This window comes from Aulonocara stuartgranti, assembly GCF_965226115.1.
Source record: "Aulonocara stuartgranti genome assembly, chromosome: 12".
Lineage (NCBI taxonomy): Eukaryota > Metazoa > Chordata > Actinopteri > Cichliformes > Cichlidae > Aulonocara > Aulonocara stuartgranti.
The window spans coordinates 7,251,966-7,271,545 of record NC_138948.1 but is presented as its reverse complement, the minus strand read 5'-3'; the positions used below and the strand labels follow the sequence as shown (position 1 = coordinate 7,271,545).

Here is a 19,580-nt window from a genome sequence, read left to right as displayed (position 1 = left end):
CAAAAGTTACTTTAGTACAATCTAGGAATGCAAATAAAGAGCATAAATTGAGCATATTAGGTTTTTCTAAATGTAATTCTAACCTTGATACCTCAAAAAGCAAATGATTTCTGCTGTCTGCTTTCGTGCTATTAAAGCCGATTCCTCTTATTCAGATTTCCTCCCTAAAGGCAGAAAGAGAAGATGCTACCTTGTGGAGCTCTAGCATGATGCACGTTGTCCACATTCCTTTCCTGTGACTCGAACTTAGTCCACTTGATTTGCATTTGACCCCATTACTATTAGCTAAGTCCTCCCCCAAAACCCCTTCAGGTCAGGGGCTTGACCTCTCAGGGTTGTGGAACTGAAGTGACTGGGCACTTTCTGAATTTCTCTTCAATTGGCCTGCTGCACAACCAACCTGCTCCCTCTGCGATGAAGTGGGGTTCAAAGGTCAGGGTTCACCAGTGGAAGAAGGGTATCTTGGGTCATCAGCAGTAGCCCCCGGCCCAGAGTAGCCTAAGGCTCGGAGCCACAGATTGGGGTGCCGTGGTCACTGGGTTAATACGAAAGCGGCCTGCAGGTCATTTGGCCCAGTTCTAATGCTAATACGCGAGCTTGTCTTTGCTGTGTTGCCAAGGTGGGGAATTGATCCAGGATTTTGGTGACTCCACTTGGTTACAGTTTTTAATCCGATTTTTTTTCTTTCTCTTTTTTCTTTTTCCTGATAATTACAGCCTGACAGTCATGGCTGTCCTCTAGCCATTCCTTTTTTGGTTTCTTGATGTTTTGTGCTGGAGAGCTTTTATATTTTTGTGGGTATGTGAAGAAAAAGAAGGACACTTAATAACACATAAAATGTAATAAAAATATAATAACCTGTAATTACACGCTTAGAATGAATTTGGGTTTTTTTTAAGTTTTTTTTTATCATCTTTTAATTTTCCTCATGACGTACACATCTTTTGGGAGTGCATTCTAGCATATCCACAAGATTGGTGATTGGATTAGCTTTTAGCCGTCTCCTGATGTCAAACTGTAGAACAGAATTTGTTGTTTTGTTTTGTTCTTATTCTTTGAAAATATTCCACTTTGCATTTTTCCAACCTTCTTCATCAATCAGTGATTTATGCCCTCCTTTATATGTAAACAATGTGAATGTGCTTGCTCTGCAAAGCAAAGAACTGGTGCATATTAGTGACCTTGTGTATGCGTTGACACCTGAAGTTACCTGATAGACAATGTTTGATGCTGCTCGAAGAAAATGTCAACATTCACTTTCCAATTTAAGAAGAGAAGATGCAATGTAACCAGTCACTGTGCATGTATGCACAAGCACAATAGAAATGGCAGCAGCATTAATCATTTCCAGCAGTAACAATGGTAGTAGACTTAATGCACCTTTCCCTAAGTAGAAATTCAGTAAAAATGTGCCTGATCAGCAGATCCATGAAAGCACATAAATCCTGATTTTGCTTATGTTGCTGCTGTTCTTTAAAAGGTCTTCTGTATGTTTAGATTCTGGATAAGTTAAGCACACAGAGAATAGCTCAGGTGCCTAATGCTTTTAAATTTCATCATAGGTTAAAAGAACATTATATTCCCTATAAATATGAGGAATGCATCCAAGAGATGTTTGTGCAGCTTTAAGCTTGTAATTTACCTCTTTGTGAGTCAAATTCAGAACGTGGGGATGCCAAGACCCTGAAACTTGATACATCATGTATGTCGGATGCACATTTTATTTTTTAATCTTGAAGGTTGCACATTCTGACTTTTCTAATGTGATACTAGCTCCGTAGCATAGAGACAAATATTTATTTCTCCATCTTATTGTCTTTCCAGATGCATCCTTTGGGACTATGTAATAATAATGATGAAGAGGACCTATACGAGTATGGCTGGGTTGGTGTGGTGAAGCTGGAGCAGCCGGAGTTGGACCCCAGTTGTCTCACGGTGCTTGGAAAGGTAAAGAACTGCTTTTTTATGTTTTCAAGTTTCCGTTTTGCCACCGTGTTAGTTTCTGAATTTGCCTTTTGTTTCCCGTTAATGTACATCCAATGACTATCCTTTCAGAAAGTTAATATATTACAGCACCTTGCTCTTTACTGTGCTACTGCAGGTTTGTTGAACCATGCAATAAAATGAAAATCAGCATTTAACAATGCAGGTGAGTCACTTTGACACCGTAATTCACTGTAAATTAGAAGCTAGCAATACTCTTTGATATTCAGAGCCCAAAAAAACACCTTGGATTTTGCCATCTTGGGGCACAAATATCTAATAATTTGATTACTATTTGCCTAAAATTACAATAGATTGTCACCTGTCAACATGCGAGTAAAGAAAAGTTATTTCCTTGCATTTGATGAAAATCCCTTTAAGGGTTTAGCTTTGATATAGTGCAGTCACTGAGACAATTCATGGAAGGATGGTTTAGTTTTATTTTGCTTCTTACTTCCCATTGTGGTCAGAACAAGAGTGTAGTGATCCCTCCCCAATCCCTATCCTCCCGCCCTCCCTTCCTCCAGTGCCCAGGCACCTCCAGTGGTATTTTATCGTGCTTTAATTAAGTGTTCCTCTTAATGGAATGTACCAACATTCCCCAGAGGATGAAATAAGGGAGTGTTGTCCATAGTCTCATTTATCCTGTACATTCCTGGTGACAGAAAGAGAGCAGCCATTCATAATATCAGAAGCCCACGTGCCATATAAACATCCTAATGGTGCACTTTGTTTGATGATGGTTTCTAGCTGACATACACTGAGACCTGAAAACTAATGTTATGCTCAGAACTCATTAACTGGATTTCATCAGCTAAGTAGTCCTTATCGTGGCAACGTGCCCACGCTTGAGTTTCAGCAGCACAAGTGGAAGAAATGGCACGTGAATAATACATTTAAACAGATGGTAAAACAGATATGTTTTCAGTCTATCAGATTTTTAATGGTAGGTAGTAGGCTGTAGTACTAGAAGTACAAGCAAAAACCTGACAAGGTCACAAACATCAGTCATTTCCCCTCCTGGTTTTTGATTCTGACAGTTTTCTATAAACGTAAAGCTGAATGTGTGTTTGCCTTTTCTGTAAGCATACGAATCATGTCCGTAACATTAGATCAGCAATTTAATACAAGCAGGTGCATTTTCAGAAGGAAGAGAGCGAATCGGAACGAGGTTGATAGTTTTTGTTCAGTCGTTCCCATCAGCTTGTTCCTTCATACCATGTTTAAAAGAAAAAATAAAAACACAGGAGAGACGGGATGAATGGAGGATACAGTATGCACCAGTGTCAGATTCAGATGCACAATGTTGTGGTTACGCGGGATGTGTCTTAGCCAACTGAGCCACGGGGACACCCCAAGTTAGAGAAACCCACACCTTCCGCTTAGTGGACCAGGTCAGAGCAGAGTCCTAATGAGCTGGCCATTTTTATATATTCTAGATCTGATCTTTTGCTAAGGGACACTGTAGCGGTGATGGCAAGAACTTTGGCCTGTGACCTTTTGGCCTCTAGCCAGCCTCCCCAACTTCTAGGTCACTCTTGTTTCCTCTGTGTGTACTCAGCCAGGACTATAATTAGAGGAGGGAAAGCCCATTGTTGCATCTTGACAAACCCTCGCCTGGGGCCTGAACACAGCTGGGTGCTTTGCGTTGGCACAAACGCTTTTGCCAGGCCAGACAGTCCAGTGTTTACCCCCTACCAGTCTGCTCCCTCTGCCCGACCAGCCAGCCAGACCACCAGGCCGCTATGCGCCCAGCCCCATTCCGGATACGATGCCCACTCCTGCACCCTCACCCCGCCTGGCCTGGCCTCGTGCTCGGCGGCCCCCACCCTTCTCCCGCCCTACCAGACTGTCCCCTGACTGAACCCAAGTGTGCTTTACTACCACTTTGCCACCAACAGTGTCAGGGTCTGGTCTGGTCAATTTAGATTCCATTCAATTACAAAAACCTAGCGTCTAAATATAAACTGTCTGGGAACACTGGGCCCCCAGCTGTGCTTCGGAGCTGATCAACACTCACTGATGGGCATTCCCTCCTCTGTTTAGGGTTGGCTGAATTTGAGGAAGGGGCTTGCATCGTTGGGTCCTTATGATCATTCCAACAGTTTTAAAAGCAACATTTGATGGAGAAAACATTTCTGAGACCTGATGAATCCAACAGTAGGGACAGACTGATGTTCTAGTGCTATGCTAAATGTTTAGCGCTGTAAAGTCTCGTTCTTGGTTTGGATTGTCTTTAGCTGGAGCTACACAGGACATTGCTCCTCTGTGCTTTTGTGATTTGTACTCGGTTATTCAGCTAAGTGGCACAGGGATGTCGGGTTGAGCTCATTATTATAGAGAACTGCTCTGACAAATAAAATAATCGCAGTAGAGGAAGACACAGGAAAAGGGGTCGGTCATTCCAGCCTCTGAAGTCCATGTGCAAACTTCACTAAAGTGCTGGTGTGTCATATATATGTACACAGTTTTTTCCTGCACTTCCTGTCTGGTTCCTGTGAGAGCTCCAGGACTATAAAACCTCTGACCTCAGTGTGCCACAGAACTAGAGCCCCTCCCCATAACAGCAGGAGAACTGAGAGCAAATGGGCTCTCACTGTAGTGTTTGATGTGTTCTTTATCAGATTTGGCTAAAAAGTGCATTTGTCTTGTTTATAATGTCCTATGTCCGAAGGCCTGCCCTGTTGCTTTCACAGCGCCGTCTCTGTAACTCCAGCTTATCAACCCTTAACTTTCTCTGGGGTGTTTGTAAATGTTGTAAATCATGCTTACAGCTCTGCACACATGTATCCTCTTTCATGTTGAACTATTTATTGCAGCCAGTTACATATTCTTGGTTGTCATTTCCTCCTCGCTGCTCGACTTTCTCAGAATTGACCTCCCTCCCGTCTTCGCTACGCTGTCTGTTCACACGCATTCACTGCAATTTTTGGCAGCTCCTCTGGAACATGAAATCATGCCACTGGCCTTCATTGGGGGCGCAGACCCGTCGGTGTCTTTGTTGCAGTGCCAGCAAGAGATCTCTTCTTCCAGTGCTGCAGTGCGAGTCCAGTGGGCACTGGACTCTCACTCGGGGCGTTAGCATGCCGGCTTTCCTCGTTTCATCCCGCCCGAGTGTTCATGACATAAGTCCCCATCCCTGGAAGCCAGGAGAGGGAAGGCAGAAGAGTGTATGGGCAGAAAATTAAGGTAAAGAGTTCGGAGACTTGGTGTCTCAAAGAGATGACCTGGGTAAATGTGTCTGTTTGGTAAGTGGGTGGTTGGGGTTTGCATTTAGCATGGTATATATATTTTCTTTTTATATATGCACATAAGTAGCAAAATGGAACCTGTCCTCCCACACGGCCCTGCTGCTTGTGAAAAGCAAGACTTTTGGCTGGCATAGCATGTAAATCTCCCTGGTATGTGCTTGTTGTGTGTGGCCTGGTGCTGGCCTTAACCAGCTTGTCTCTGAACCATGATCAGTTCCACCTTAAACGCCAGCCAAAAACAACAGTTCATCGCAGCGGAGCGCGACTGGCCATGAGATCGGCCGCTACAAAGCACTTAAAAATAACTAGAGCAACAAGAAAAGTTTCGAGACCTTTACTGACATATCCTCCCCGAAATAAAGCCAGCTACTTTAAAGTTTTTGCCAGAGGCATACCACCATAAAAAGTGTATCCTGTGTGGGCAGCTCTGTCTTTGACACACACACAAGCTTCATCTTAAAACAGCAGTTTCTCTGGAACAATGTGAGCGGGCAGAGGAGTGTGTCCTTTTCTACTGTGGTCCTGAAGTTGGCACTGTGGGACAGCAGGCCAGAGCAAACAGCTGCTGAGTCTTAGTGCTAAGTGGCTCTTGGACTCTAACTGTGTCTGGCATCTCAGCCAGAGCTGCAGAGTGTGTGTGTGTGTGTGTGTGTGTGTGTGTGTGTGTGTGTGTGTGACGGCAAGGAATGATCGGGAAAGTGCACGAGGGCTACAAGAATGATGTGCATCTGAGGAAAAGGGGAGAGATGGGCATTAAAAAGAAAGACATGGCTACAGACAGATGAGTGCGATATTGCTGGCGACTGGCTCATAGCCTGTGGCCACATTAGCCATCCTAGACGCTATAGTTTTACACACTTTACTGTTAGAGGTCATCCCGAGGCCACGGCAATGCCAGTAGGGTGTCATGCCGCAGGCCGTGTGGTAAAGAAGCTTACATGCTGGATTGAACTGGCTCTATGTGGCCTTGTTTTCAGACTTTTTCATATGAATACTGTTTGATCAGTGGGTGTATTTGTGAATGTGTGCACGCTGTGGCTCATCCGCTGTTTATCAGTATGGACATGGAGACCTAATGGGCTGGCAGATCAGCTTGTGTTTTGATGAAGATGGCTGAATGACTCACATTCTCTAACGATTCTCTTCTCACGCCATTTTTTTTATTTTTTTTGCCTTCTTCATTTCACTCCTTCTGTTATAGAAAAGACCTTCGTGAACAGAAAGAAGGAAAATTGCTGCAGTTCTACGCTCCGCGTTCTCCCCAGTGTTTTGTTAAATTGCAATTGATCTGCAACTTGCACAGGGACCGTTCGATAATGACGAAGCTTGTCTTTTTGTTCAAAGTTTTTAAAAGAACTCTTTTCTCAGAAGATCCATAAAGATGCATGATATCGATGAGACAATTTTCCCCTGTGAGTGTGCTAAAACTTACGGGGGCTTATTCCCGTTCAGTTGAATACCGCAAACCGAAAGCCAGTCTTTTTGTTTAAATCAAAGCCGTTAACTCTGGCGACCCCAGTATGAAAAAGAATTGAAGGCTAAACTTCTTCAACTTGTTGAGTTTTCACCTAACTTTAGGGATTTGCTTTTTTTTGTCACTGAAACACGTTTTTGTCGAATTCGACGGCTTGCAATTTGAAACAGTTTCCACACATTTGAATGCAGATGCAATTCTATCTGAGACTTCAAATGATTGAAATAATAGCCAGGTGATCACTCAGGACTTAGTGTTCTGTGCAGCCTTATTAGCTCTTAGAAACAAATCATGAAGTCGTGAAAGAAAGGTTCTAGATCTGAAAGGAAATACTTGATGAACTTCGTGTTACCCTGATGGGGTGAAATGCACACACTAACTCTTTAGCTTTCTCTCCACCTGGCCCTCGCCCTAAGCACTCTGCACAAACACTTTCAAACGCGGCAGCGCGGAGGGAGGGATAGAAAGAGAAACTGAAAAAGAGAGGAGGAGCAGCAGGGAGAGAAGAAAGGGGGAGGAAAAAATAAATCTTGTGAAGCATGGAGCACTCAGGGGCCTGCCTCTTGGGTGCTTCTTTCATGTTTGTGTGCGCCTCAACTTGCTGATATTATCTTGGCCGCTCTTCCGGGTGGGGTGTCAGGAGAGGTTTCCACTGTGACCAGGCAGGAGCCTCTCTCTCTTTCTCCCTCTTATCTGTGTAGCCCCTTTTCAGACTCTTTTCTATTAACCTGACGTCCTCTGAACATGGTGGATTTATATCTGAATGAGCGCCTGAGTCACTTTTTTCTGGAAAAGTCACGACCGCAGTCTTACGCAGCCTGAGCAAACTTTTTTTTAGCATATGCATATGAACATTTAGAATCTATCAACATGGGATTTTTGGTACTGAAAGCTTTTTGATTTGCAGTTGTAGTTTACCTGCAGTCAGATATTTGGTTGTGTGCTGGTTACACTTGCAGAAATACAATCATCAAGCGATCTGATATTCCTTAAAGATAACCTAGCTTTTAATTAGCTTTTAAAAGTGATCTGCATTAGTAAACATTGACCTTTAGATGAAACAGGAAGTCCTTGGTCTCGTATCTGTCCCACAATAAGAACCGTTGCCAATTCAGGGTAAGGCTTCATACCTGGAAGTGCAAGAAGAACGATCCCCTTCGCAGCCTGTGTACAAGTTGCAGAGGCAGCACAGACAGCAAGAACCTGCTCTTGGTAATAACGGTGCAAAGAATGAAGTTTTGAAAGCATTCAAAACTGCGGTGACTCACTTGTGTTGGAAAGTTGATTAAAGCTGTAAAATAAAAATGACAAGTTAGAAATGCGATCGACAGCAAACAGGCATTTTAGTGGACCGATGAAACAAGCTGAGCTTTAAGTCTCCTCTCTAAAAAGGGCCTATGTCATGTGACATTCTGTAGACTGTATACTTTCCAAGCCTTTTTTTCCCCTGTTTGCATTCAAACCACTAATAATGGTGCAGTTTCCAGTGGCCTGTAAATAGTAATGCAGCATCACCTTTTTATTGCAGTCTTTGATTTTCTTGCAGTCTTGTTCCAACCTCCTTATTTTCTACCTACAGTTCCTCACTGTGTGTGAATGCCTAGTAGTAAGGTGAAGTGAACGTGGAGAGTTTTTTTTCCTAATGTATTTCACTCCGATGATTGAATTTTACATATAGACTCAGTGTAGCCTTGACTTCACTATCAGTTCTGTTCTGTATGTTTTGCTCCTTTTTCTGAGGCTAACATTAGTCTTGGACAGCAGCTCTTAATCTTTTACCAGTGTTGCACCACTCAAAGTTCCTCCTATATTGAGGAAGTACTTCCAATTTAGCTTATAACTCATAATAAAAGACCCTATAAATAAAGCTCCTAAAATCACCCTGGCTCCCATTTTATGCAGGCCACAGGAAAAAAGAGGGTACTGTCTTCAACCTTTACTGGAGCTATAAAAAAAAAAGCTTCTGCAGGCTTCTTCTCTCTTAGGGTGTGTTGGAACACTCACCCATCTTCCTACTTCAGTTTACCCCCATCACCCCCTCCCAAGTAAGTCTCTCCCCTAAATCACTGCTTTGCCGTGTTTCACGGCACTTGGAGGGACCCAGGGGTCCCACTGCGCTCGTTTCCATGGTCACTGGGAAGCTCCTTGTGTCATGTGGCTCAAAGTGAGCCGTCCCTGGACCGAATTACCCAGCTTTCAATGGGAGGCCAAATGACCATTATTAGACTTCACAGCTAAGGCCTCTATTTAAAGAGAGGAGAAAGGAGCCCTGGGGACTTAAGATGAGAGAGAGATGGAGGGAGAGAAAAAGAAAAGATGAGGCAGGGGGGCAGAGAAATAAGGGGGGAGGAAGAGAGGAGGGGAGAAGAAAGTGCATTTAGCTCTACTATGGATGTTTCTTTTTATTTTCTCCACCTTTACACTGATTTTTGATCTTTATCACAATTGTTACTTAAAAGTCTGACAACAGCCTGAGCTTAAGCTGTCTTGTCTGTCAGACAGTGAGCAAAAAGACAAAAGAAAAGATGAGCCATGGAAAAAGTAAATCTTAGAAAAGATAGGACCAGACATCCACCCACATCAAGCAAAGCCTTGTCTTTTCTCCCTTCATCTCTAAGCCCGTTGCTTTGTATGGGAATGTGCTTGTGTGCGTGAGAATCCTCGTGTCCCGCGCCTCACTGTGTATGTCAGGGCCGTGTTGTCTGTACGGCTCGAGCCCACGGCCTGGCACAAAAGCTGGAAACTGAAGCCCCGAGGTCCCACACAGCTAATCTGATGCCTCTCCCTGCTATACATGACTCCAAAACTGAAGGGTTAGCGGGGGTGAAAATGGCATCCTGTTCTTGTGGTTCAAACTTTCTTTCATGCTTTGCCAGGGAGGCATGGTTAGGTCCAGCACAAGAAGATGGAGAAGAAGTGATGTGTGCCTAAGCGAGAGTGTGTGTGTGTGTGTGTGTGTGGGTTGATGTATGAGTGTCATCGGAGCTGGTCGTGCCCTCAGACAGTGAGGTAATGGAACAAGAGAAAGAGAAACATGTAGATAGGGAGGGGATATTGAATGGGAATGCACCTAGTAGATTCTGGGTAGCACATTAGTATTGTTTACTGGAGACCAGTATAACAATAAAGATCTAACATCTGGATAAGTGATTACATGCTGCAAGAAGAACTTGAAGAAGAAAGTCAGTGAAAAATTTATCGGATAAATATAAGGAATACAAATTTATCTGTAAATTTTTTTTTTTACAAAATAGAGGTACATGAAAGACAAGGTGTGTGTGATCCAGAAATGGATTTGTTGACCAAAAGATATTATAACCAAGAGATGACTTGCTGAGAAATGACAGTGTGAGGTGTTTTATTGCATTAAGGTCATGCAATATAAAGGTTGGTCAAATCCTATTTGCAGCAGGTCCTGTGTTCTAGTTTCAAGTCCAGTGTCTTCATATAAATATTTTTTAGAAGCCCACAACAAGTAAAATCTAGTCATGAGAGGAAGAAAAGACTGGAAGAAGAAATAAAAAGGCTTTTTTATGTTTTCCAGTGCCATCAAACATCTCACGAATCCTTCGATTTTTGTCTTGAGGTTTGTAAGCTGTCCCAGATTACTTAAAAGGAAATTTTTACATATCAAAAAGGATCTTGGCGTGAAACTGCATATGTGAAAATAGTTGTATCAAGACTTTTCCTTATTATAATTATCTCTTCTCTACTCCATTTGGAGGATACATGCAGTTGATGCCTTTTCAGTGTCGCAGCTAAGCAGACAAGTCGAATTTCCCAGAGGAACCCACCCGAGGGATTAATAAAGTTCTATCTTATCTCTCTTAAGTCCGTGTGCTCACAACAAATTGGTCACATTGTATCCCAATTTAAAGAAGAATTGTATTCTTCTTTATTCTACATAATCAACCACAGTCATCCTCCTCTGCTGACCCACTGTTAAGCTTTATAGTGGGGGAAGAAAGGAACAGTAAAAAAAAAGAAAAAAGAAGGATGCAAAATAAGGGGAATAGGGCCAAGTCCTGACCCGCTCTGCTGTTTGCCCAGGCAAAGAAGTGAGCAGGCAATGGCAACACCCCCAACCAGCAGGAGGATAGCGTATTACAAGAAAGAGAAGCAACAGCGGCGGTGTCTCTTTCAAGCGTGCAGGGGCATGGTCTCCTAAAGCAGCGTCGAGTCAGAGATTAGAGAAAAACCGTATAACTGGAGACGAATTACAGGAAGGGGAGAAGTAGCAGTTTAGTGAAACGCCTCCACTTGACTGAAATAGTTGCATTTTAAACGTTGTGCAAGTTCACAATATAGCAGCGTGGACACTGGGGACAACAAATATTGTGCTGTTGCTGTTTTGTTTTGTAGAAGAAAAAAAAAGAAAAGAAATTTCGGCACAACTCCTCTGCCTTACTGACTTTAAAGCGGTCTACTGAAAAACAGCCATACTTCTTTACTTCATGTACCCTGTTAAACGCTTGACCAGTAAGTTGATGATTTCAATCACTAGTTTTAAATCTTTTTCAGTCCATCACGATATTCATTTTGTAAATTAAGGTTGCGTTTTGCATAAAATAGACAACAAAGGATGACAAGCTTCAGGGCATTTATGGTGGCTGCCTTGCGACTGACGAGATGCCACCATGTGAGCGTCAGTCTCGTTCTCATCTGAGGTTTGTAAAAAACACTGGTGTAACTGTAGCTACATCCATGTTTTATAGACACCTGCGTCGGCTGCGTATGGCAGGTACACCTGTATGTGTTGTGGTTAGCAGCTAGCCCGGGAGGCAGAACGAGATGTTTTTCTCTTTGTTTGCAGCTAAAAAGGCTGTTGACTGAGCGAGAGCTTTGGCCGTCTTTTTCAGCTGCGTCTCACGTGCAGTTGATGTTACAGCTGTTGCAATCAATAAAGCTGTCTGCACACGCTGTCTAACAGTTTATTCATTCATATTGTACTCTGATTGGCCACAACATTAAAACCACTGACAGGTGTAGTGAATAACCTTGAATTTACATTGATGTTAGTTGACATGTACCACCCATGGGAACAATGCTGCAGACCAAGCACACCCCGCCCAGAGTAATGGCACACCTCAATGGCAGCGGCATCCCCCAGCAAGACAATAGAAAAAGTGATTTATAAACAGAATCAGTTTTTTAAAAAAGGATAAAAAGTCTTTTTCAAAGTGATCAGCTAAACCCGCCTGACCTTCTGTTTTAATATTTAACTTTGTTAGTTTGAGGTCAGTATCCTTGGCAGTCAGAGAGAAACACTAGTATTGATCTGTTATGTGCCAAGAGCCTTGCAGGAAGGAAAGCACAAATGTAGTGTGTCATCCCAGGCCTGCTGTCTTCTTTAGTTTCATCTGACAGCTCTCTTCAGTTCTTCTGCCTTTGAGTGTTCATTTAAAAAAATCCTTTAAACCCTTTCTAGAAGCTATAATCTAACTTGTATCATAAAATCACTCTTCCATTCATTAAAGTTCTGTGAGGCTGATTAAAATGACGGAAGGCCAAATTAACAATCAGTAATACTAGTAAAATCCCACCAATGAATAACAAGTGGGATTATAGTCCGTCTTTTCTAGTCATGACTTCTCCCACTTTGGCCCCAACGGCTTCTTTTAGACACTAGGTGGAGAAGAAGCTTTTGAGAAGTAGTGTTCTTGTTCCTAGCTGGATGCTTGTTTATTTTCCTGTGAATCACAAAGGGCAAGAAACCAAAACCGGTAAGAAAACAACATGGGAGGGACGGAGAGGAAAAGTGGAGGAAATTTAATTAGCGGTTGTCCATTCCTCCGGTCTCAATGTTTGGTCTCAGCAGGGCAGAGCAGTGGGCAGCGGGAGGAGAGAAGACTAAAAAGCATCTTGATTAGCGGCAGTCTCAGTCAGTGCATTTACGTGTGTGTGTGTGTGTGTGTGTGTGTGTGTGTGTGTGGTGTGTCTGACACCACAGGACATCAAACCACAGGGAGAGATGGGAAACGCTGTCTGTGGTGCAAAACGGGCAAAGACGAGCTCGTGTATTTTTATATACAGAGAGAGATAAAAATGCGACATATTCTGCGAAAAGTTCGAGTTCAGTGATTGCACTTCATCCATCATTTGTTGTTTATTGTGCCTTCGGGACGCACATAAGAAAACCGAACCATTGCTCAAATTTCCCGCCAAAATAAATGTAATTAAAAAGAAAAGCAAGCAAAAAACAAGGGCCATATTCAACTCGATGCTTCATGAAAGTCTCTCATTTTCAGTGTTGGGTAAGTTACTTTAAAATAGTAACTTAGTTACATTACTAGTTACTTCTCTCAAAAGTAACTCAGTTACTTCAAGTTACTCGTTACTTTCAAAGTAACTAGTTACCAGGGAAAGTAACTTTGGTTTTACTCAGACTTCTCTTGTTAATGTGTTGCTTCCATAACTTTGCCAGTCTTCTAGCTTGCTTACTTGCCACAGTGCACTGTGCCACCTACCAATAGAAAGGAAAAGATAATGTGCACATTTCCACGAGAGAAATCCCACGCCTGGACCGTCATTGACTGCTGCCATGATTCTAGCCTACGTCACAGCGTCATGTGCGCCTTTTACATCCAACACAAAAACTGCAGTCGTGGTGCTTTGATTGTACTCAGAACTCGGAAATTCTGCCTTCTGAATAGGAAGATGTAGGTAACACCAGACTGCAGATGAGCTGCATACAGAGCTGGACTGGGACAGAAAATTGGCCCGGGCGTTTTGACTAGAGACTGGCCACCATTATAGGAAAAATCATAAAGCCTTTGAATGAAAATAAACACTGTTGTGACAGTGATGTTCACTGTTCTGATGGTATATATGCATCAATCTATCAATCGTTTGTTGTAAGATTCAGATAATTATTTAATAAAAGCTAGACATTTTAAATGAGAATAAGAAAGAAAAGTATTTCTTTGTGCCCCCCTCTCCCTGTTAATGCCCTACATGCCCCCCTGGCAACACTTTGCTAGACCCGCCCCTGCACAGTTACCAGCTGTCAGCTACATAAAAAAGGATCCTGGTGTTATTTGTCTCTCAGAAACAGTTCATAACTTCAACTCATTCATGTCACCTAAAAGGTAAACCTGTTTCTCCATCACAGCTCTGATGGTTCAGTAAGGACATCTCCTGGTTTCATCTTCATGTTTCCCTCTCACCACATCTCCAAACCGACATCATGACCAGCAGCTTTACAGCTGTGGCTCCAGCAAACATCAGCTGATACTAGAAATTAATATTAAATAAATTCTAACAACAGCTGATCAAGCTTAAACGTGCTGCTGTTGTTTAGCGCGACATCCGTTGGTTTCCTCTTTCTGGCGCAAAATGAGCGATAAACAAACAAGGGAGAAAAGCCGATCAGCTGATCATTGATCAGTTTTCATGACTGAAGTAGAAACGGGAGAGGGAGGGGCAGAGAATGAAAGAAGAAGAGGCAGCTGTGCAGCGTAAACACAGAATAACTCCAGCTTTGTGCCTTTTTCATTGTAGCTGAATTACGGGACAAACTGTTCCTTTTCACCTCAATAAGAAACGCATAATATTTTCTCTGAATACCAGACGGGACGGTTGGCAACTCTAATAACTTATGAACAAAATAAAGTTCAACATCATTAACATCATAGCACCACCCAGCTGTATAGAAACTCCGTCATGCTAGCTAGCACGCAGTACGAAAAAGTCAGAATAACGAAAATAAACTCCACCTACACTTGGTTCATATCTGACCCAGAGAGACTGCAGGTCAGAACTTCTTACCTGAAGTTCAGGTCACACTTGGACCTGCGGCCGCCTCGGGCCTCTCCTCCTCCTGCCTCCCCTTTCCTTCATCCACCTGCTGGCCTCCACCACTTGCTAATGTTACTGAATCTGTGGAAGCTCCGCGATGCCACCACACGAAGTAACGAGTAACGAGCCCATCTAAATCCCAGTAACGACTAACGCGTTCCTGATTTTGGCACAATAACTAGTTACCGTGCTCGTTACCACAATAATAACGTAGTTACTGTAACGCGTTACTTAATAACGCGTTAGTCCCAACACTGCTCATTTTGTAAAAACCACAGTGTATCCTAAGTAATCTTTGTTTTTTCCCACATGATGACAAGATAATGAGATTTCATTGTCTTTTTTACATAATTCTGATCGAGGTTTTTTGTGAAAACATGTTTTTTTTTTTTTTTTTTTTTTTTGGTTAATTCAATCTGCTATCCGTGTTCAAAACAATTGCGCTAAAAACGGCAATGTTATAACATTCAAGCGCACATTCTCATCTGGTGTTTACGGTGTTTCCTGGAAATTATAGCCACGGGAGAGGGCTTAAAGAGAATATGACGCCACTGATAGGTGAACATACTGTTGACTGTTGCACTGAATAAAATTCATTTAAAAATGGTAACATTTGAAGCCAATGTTTAAACGTTACGGCCTTCTCGGCCGAGATTCCAAGAAATCTGTGGGGATCCAAAAATGTGTTGTTAACAGACACATGCCACAGATTGGCTTGTCGGTGGTGTCACTCGATGAAACATGAGTCCTTCACGAAAATCAAAACCGCCATTTTTTGAAACCAGGCGACGAGGGGAAAGGCTACACTAAAAACAACAATGTCGTCCGAGTTTGACAAGCAGGAGTTATACCATCGCCTCGATGTCCTCCATTGTTGTGGTGTTCATGCCACGTACAAATGACGCCACGGTACTTTATAGCATTGCTATACAGACCCCATTAGGTGGTCCTCGATTGTAATGGAAAACAAGCAAAACTGAGTGGAGCCGTGCAGGTACTAGTGGAAAAGGGCTAATAGTGTCTCAAATTCACTGGAGAAAAAGACACCAAAACTAAAAAACATGGGTTAGTTGTAATCTTCTTTGTTATTTTTTTTCTTCTAGGAAGTGAAGTTTATAATTCCTTCCTATAAAGTGACATGCAGCTTAAAGATTTTCACAGCAAACATGATACTTAGTATATGGGTTTTGATTACATGCTGCTTTTTACAGACTGCAGAGTAGTAGGTAAAGGTGCATTCCATTTGAAGTGGGAAGTTTGAAATTTCAACTTCCAGGTTGGAATTTTCAGCTGGAATGCCCCCTCATGTTGGATTTCCCACTTGGAAAGTCCACCAACTCTGACTTTGCAATCCATGATGGCAGCAGCAGCGCTCATATTTATATTACTGATGGACAAAAATGCAAACTTCTTACATGCTTCTCTCTTTTAAATGTTTCTGAATAAAATCATGTCTACATGTGGGGAAAATGTGAGTTCAGCCAGGCAGAATCGAATCAACAAATAAAGAAGAGAAAATTGATCCGGCGTTTAATGGCTGGTACTTTGTGTTTTTAAGGTCACATTTTGAACAGAGACTAAAGCAAACACCCACAACTGTTTGCCAGCATTGAGAACTGATAGCTTTTTTTTATGGCATTACTTTTCATTTTGGATTCTGTCAGAGCTTTATGAGTTTAGTTTAGATAAGTCAGGACTTGGTATTGTAGATAAGTGTGCATGAGCACGACTATGCATGAGTCTTATTATGAGGGACAGGGAGCACTCCCAACTACACCTCCCTCTCTCTCTCTCTCTCTCTCTGTCTGTCTCAACTCTTTAATGGGGTCGGCTCTTTGCCAAGTTCCACTGGCAGGCCTCCTCAGAGGTGCCCCCTCACACACCCATGCACACACACACATATTTTGATAGCACAGTTCACTTGTATAATGCTGGTTATGCAATAATGGGTGAATGGCCACCCAATATTGTGCGCTGAGGCAGATACAGACATGGAGAGGGGACACTGGTGTCCCACACATCAGCCATGGAGGGACAAATCCCAAAGGGCCACTACAAAGGCGGGCTAATGGACCGCCCCCAAAAAATCTGTTTTTTTTTCTTTAGTCCAGCAATATCAAGAGAGATAATGAATACGGCTGATTTTGTCAGAAATGACAGATGATGTGTAGTCTTTGTCCACCATAAACCTCAGAGTAGTGACTCTAGGTGAAAGCTCTTTGCCTCCTAAGGAAACCTGGAAATGTCTGCTTTTTCTGCCTCACTTTTTACAATTTTTCAGCTCTGGGGCTTCAGTGCAAAGAAAGTCCTTTGGCTGGACTTAGGGGAACTGATTACAGTGTCACAGTGACAAAGATAGTCATTTCATGCTGTGTGTGTGTGTGTGTGTGTGCATGCGTCCTGGTCAATTATATGTACAGCACAGAGATGGGGTCAAGGGTCAGTGTACCTGAAGTTTGTCTGATAGTGAGTTCATTATATCTGCTCCAGATTTCTACATCTCTCTCAATCTGTCATCCTGGACAAATCTCACAACTATTCATAAATACTGAGTCATAAAAACAAAATGTGTTAAATTTGGTCTAATTCAAGCAACCTTACCATGAAATGATTCAAATCAGGATCAATATAATTAAATTAAACACACAAATTACATACTTGCACACATCCTGCTTCACAGCAGGTTTAAGGGTTGGACCACACATTTTATTTGAATGTTTCTTACTCAGCAGGTTGTAAGTCTTATTGTTTGAGGGACAAAACTGTTTCTTTCATGTTTATTACAAAATGATAGAAAATCTCTGATAGCCAAGCCTGTGAGCTATCTTAAACCAACAAATGGCTAATAGTCATTAATCTGGCAAAGACAAGCAAATATATGCCACCCAGATATTTTTCTAGAAATTGGCGAAGCAGGGAGAAAAAAGCAGTAAAGACCTAACTTGTAAACATCAGATAAAAGTGTGATTCCTATGAACAGTGAACCCTTACCCCAGCAGCTCAAATGAAACCATGATTTATGGCAGACCTGCGCTCCATTGATCGGACGCCATGTGAACATGTTTTCATTTGGGAATGAGCTTCCCGGGGAGTCTCACCAGGTCAGACCTAATAACATTTACTTATCACTTTCAATGCCGCAGCCGCATTAACAGGTAGGCATGTACACGATGCCTCTCGTGCTTCTTTCTGAGTTGACATGATTATCGTGATGGATCACCCAATCTAGAAGTGGGTGTGGGAAATGTGCTATAACCCTGTAGCACCATGTGGCACACTCGCACAGACCCTGATGAAGTAACATTGACATTATGCCAGCAGATTATTAAAGTTGCCTGTCGTCTTAAACAAATTTTAGGGCTTAAACCATTCTTTTATTCAGCGTCCTTACTCCTCAGCACATGGTGACCAGGTCAGCATCCACTTCCTTACTTCACCTCTTATCTGCATGTTGGATATTAATGGCAGTCACTGAGCTCACTGAGTGCTTTAAGTGATTCTTTCCCCTGTGTGTTTACTTTGGGTGAACTGTCAGTTTATATGAAAGTGGTTGAATGGAGAGGAGCTCAGAGGCCTGCCGGCCCCCATCCCCCATCGGTGTGACACACAAGTGGATTTTTATGTGCTCCGTAAATATTTGAAATGGTGCCTTAGACTGCCCTTAGGACTGTTGTAACATGCTGCAGCTGCGAGAAAGCATTAATATTTAAAAAAAAAAAGAAAAAAAAAAAAGGGAGCGAATGGGCGAGTTCAAAAGTTTGTGAGGATGGAATCAGAAACTGAACGGTGACTCAACTAGGGCTGCACGATTAATCGCGATCTCAATTCATACTTATGTGCGATCTCATTTCCAAATGACAACGTTTTTTTTTTTTAAAAAAGAGAGAGAAAAGACGACGACGATTGTACCGCATTTTGATCCGGGACGTAATCTGCATGAAAACAAGCGCTCACTCTTCCTGCTCAACAAATGACAAGGGCGGAGCCTTATACCACGTGGTACAGAAGCTGGCTGCTAAAATTAGCAGGGGAAAAACAACGGAGAACACGTCAGGGACGACGAGAAAGTGACAGGAGAAAATCCGTCCCGGTCAACCACCCAAACATCAATAACGGGAACCTTATACAGCGCTTCCCTATACACGTCGAACTACTGCAGGCACAAAGAAATTACGGAGGCTATCACTTATCACCTGAACAAAGATATGGCTCCCATCAACACTGAGCAAAACGAGGGATTTAGGAAAATGATCAACACCCTAGACAAACGCTACACAGTGCCGTCCCGCAACTATTTTTCTATTGTTGCACTACCTGCTCTATACACGCAGCGTCGAGCAACGGTGGAGACGGAATTTCAAGCAGTACAACATTTTGCGGCAACGACAAAATGTGAGACATTTGTTGTTTTTATGTTTATTTATTGTTTTTATGTTCAGTCTTACGAAGTTGATGTGCAGTTAATAAGTGCAATAAATATTTATACTGGAAAAGAAAATCGCGAGAGAATCGTGATCTCAATTCTAAGCCAAAAAAATCGTGATTCTCATTTTATGCAAAATCGTGCAGCCCTAGACTCAACACTAGTCAGGTGTTTTTAGCACATCAAGGTTTTCTGAGTGACATTGTGTCCTTGTAAATGATTTCACAATAGCGCGGTCTTAATATTACAGTGGTCATGACACAACAGTAAGCAGATCCGGCAGGATCGCTAAACCTGCTGATTAAATGACACACAGGCCAAAACAGTTATGTCGAATATCTGTAAATAGAAAAACATGTTACGACAGAGCAACGGTTTGTCGGTGAAGTGCTCACATCAAACGGTGGGAGATGAAGGATTAGTTAGGTGAGTAAGTGCTCCTAATCCTGCTGTTTTGAAAATGTCACGATAATACAGCCAGGTTTTGTCTGCTGAAGTTCAGCATCCACGGAGAACAAAGGAGAGACGTTTCAGAAATGCTTTTCTTTCTCTCAGCTGCAAAGGCGTCCAATCAGATGAAGCATAGCCACATTGAAAACTCTGATTTTATTTTAGCTGAATGTAAATAATGTCTCGGCACACATGCCTTCCC

General features: G+C 42.5%; 1 protein-coding gene across 3 annotated transcripts in view; it reads left to right on the top strand.

The window, feature by feature from the left end:
- znrf3 (zinc and ring finger 3) overlaps positions 1-19,580 on the top strand; it is a 69,464-nt gene that overhangs the window by 35,563 nt on the left and 14,321 nt on the right. For 2 of the 3 annotated variants that reach the window (XM_082555486.1, XM_082555485.1), the window contains exon 2: positions 1,825-1,947. In XM_082555486.1, coding sequence (XP_082411612.1) covers positions 1,825-1,947 — 123 coding nt within the window. Of the gene's footprint in view, positions 1-1,824; positions 1,948-18,527; positions 18,898-19,580 lie in introns of those variants that run through there. The other variant, XM_082555487.1, reaches the window with a different exon arrangement.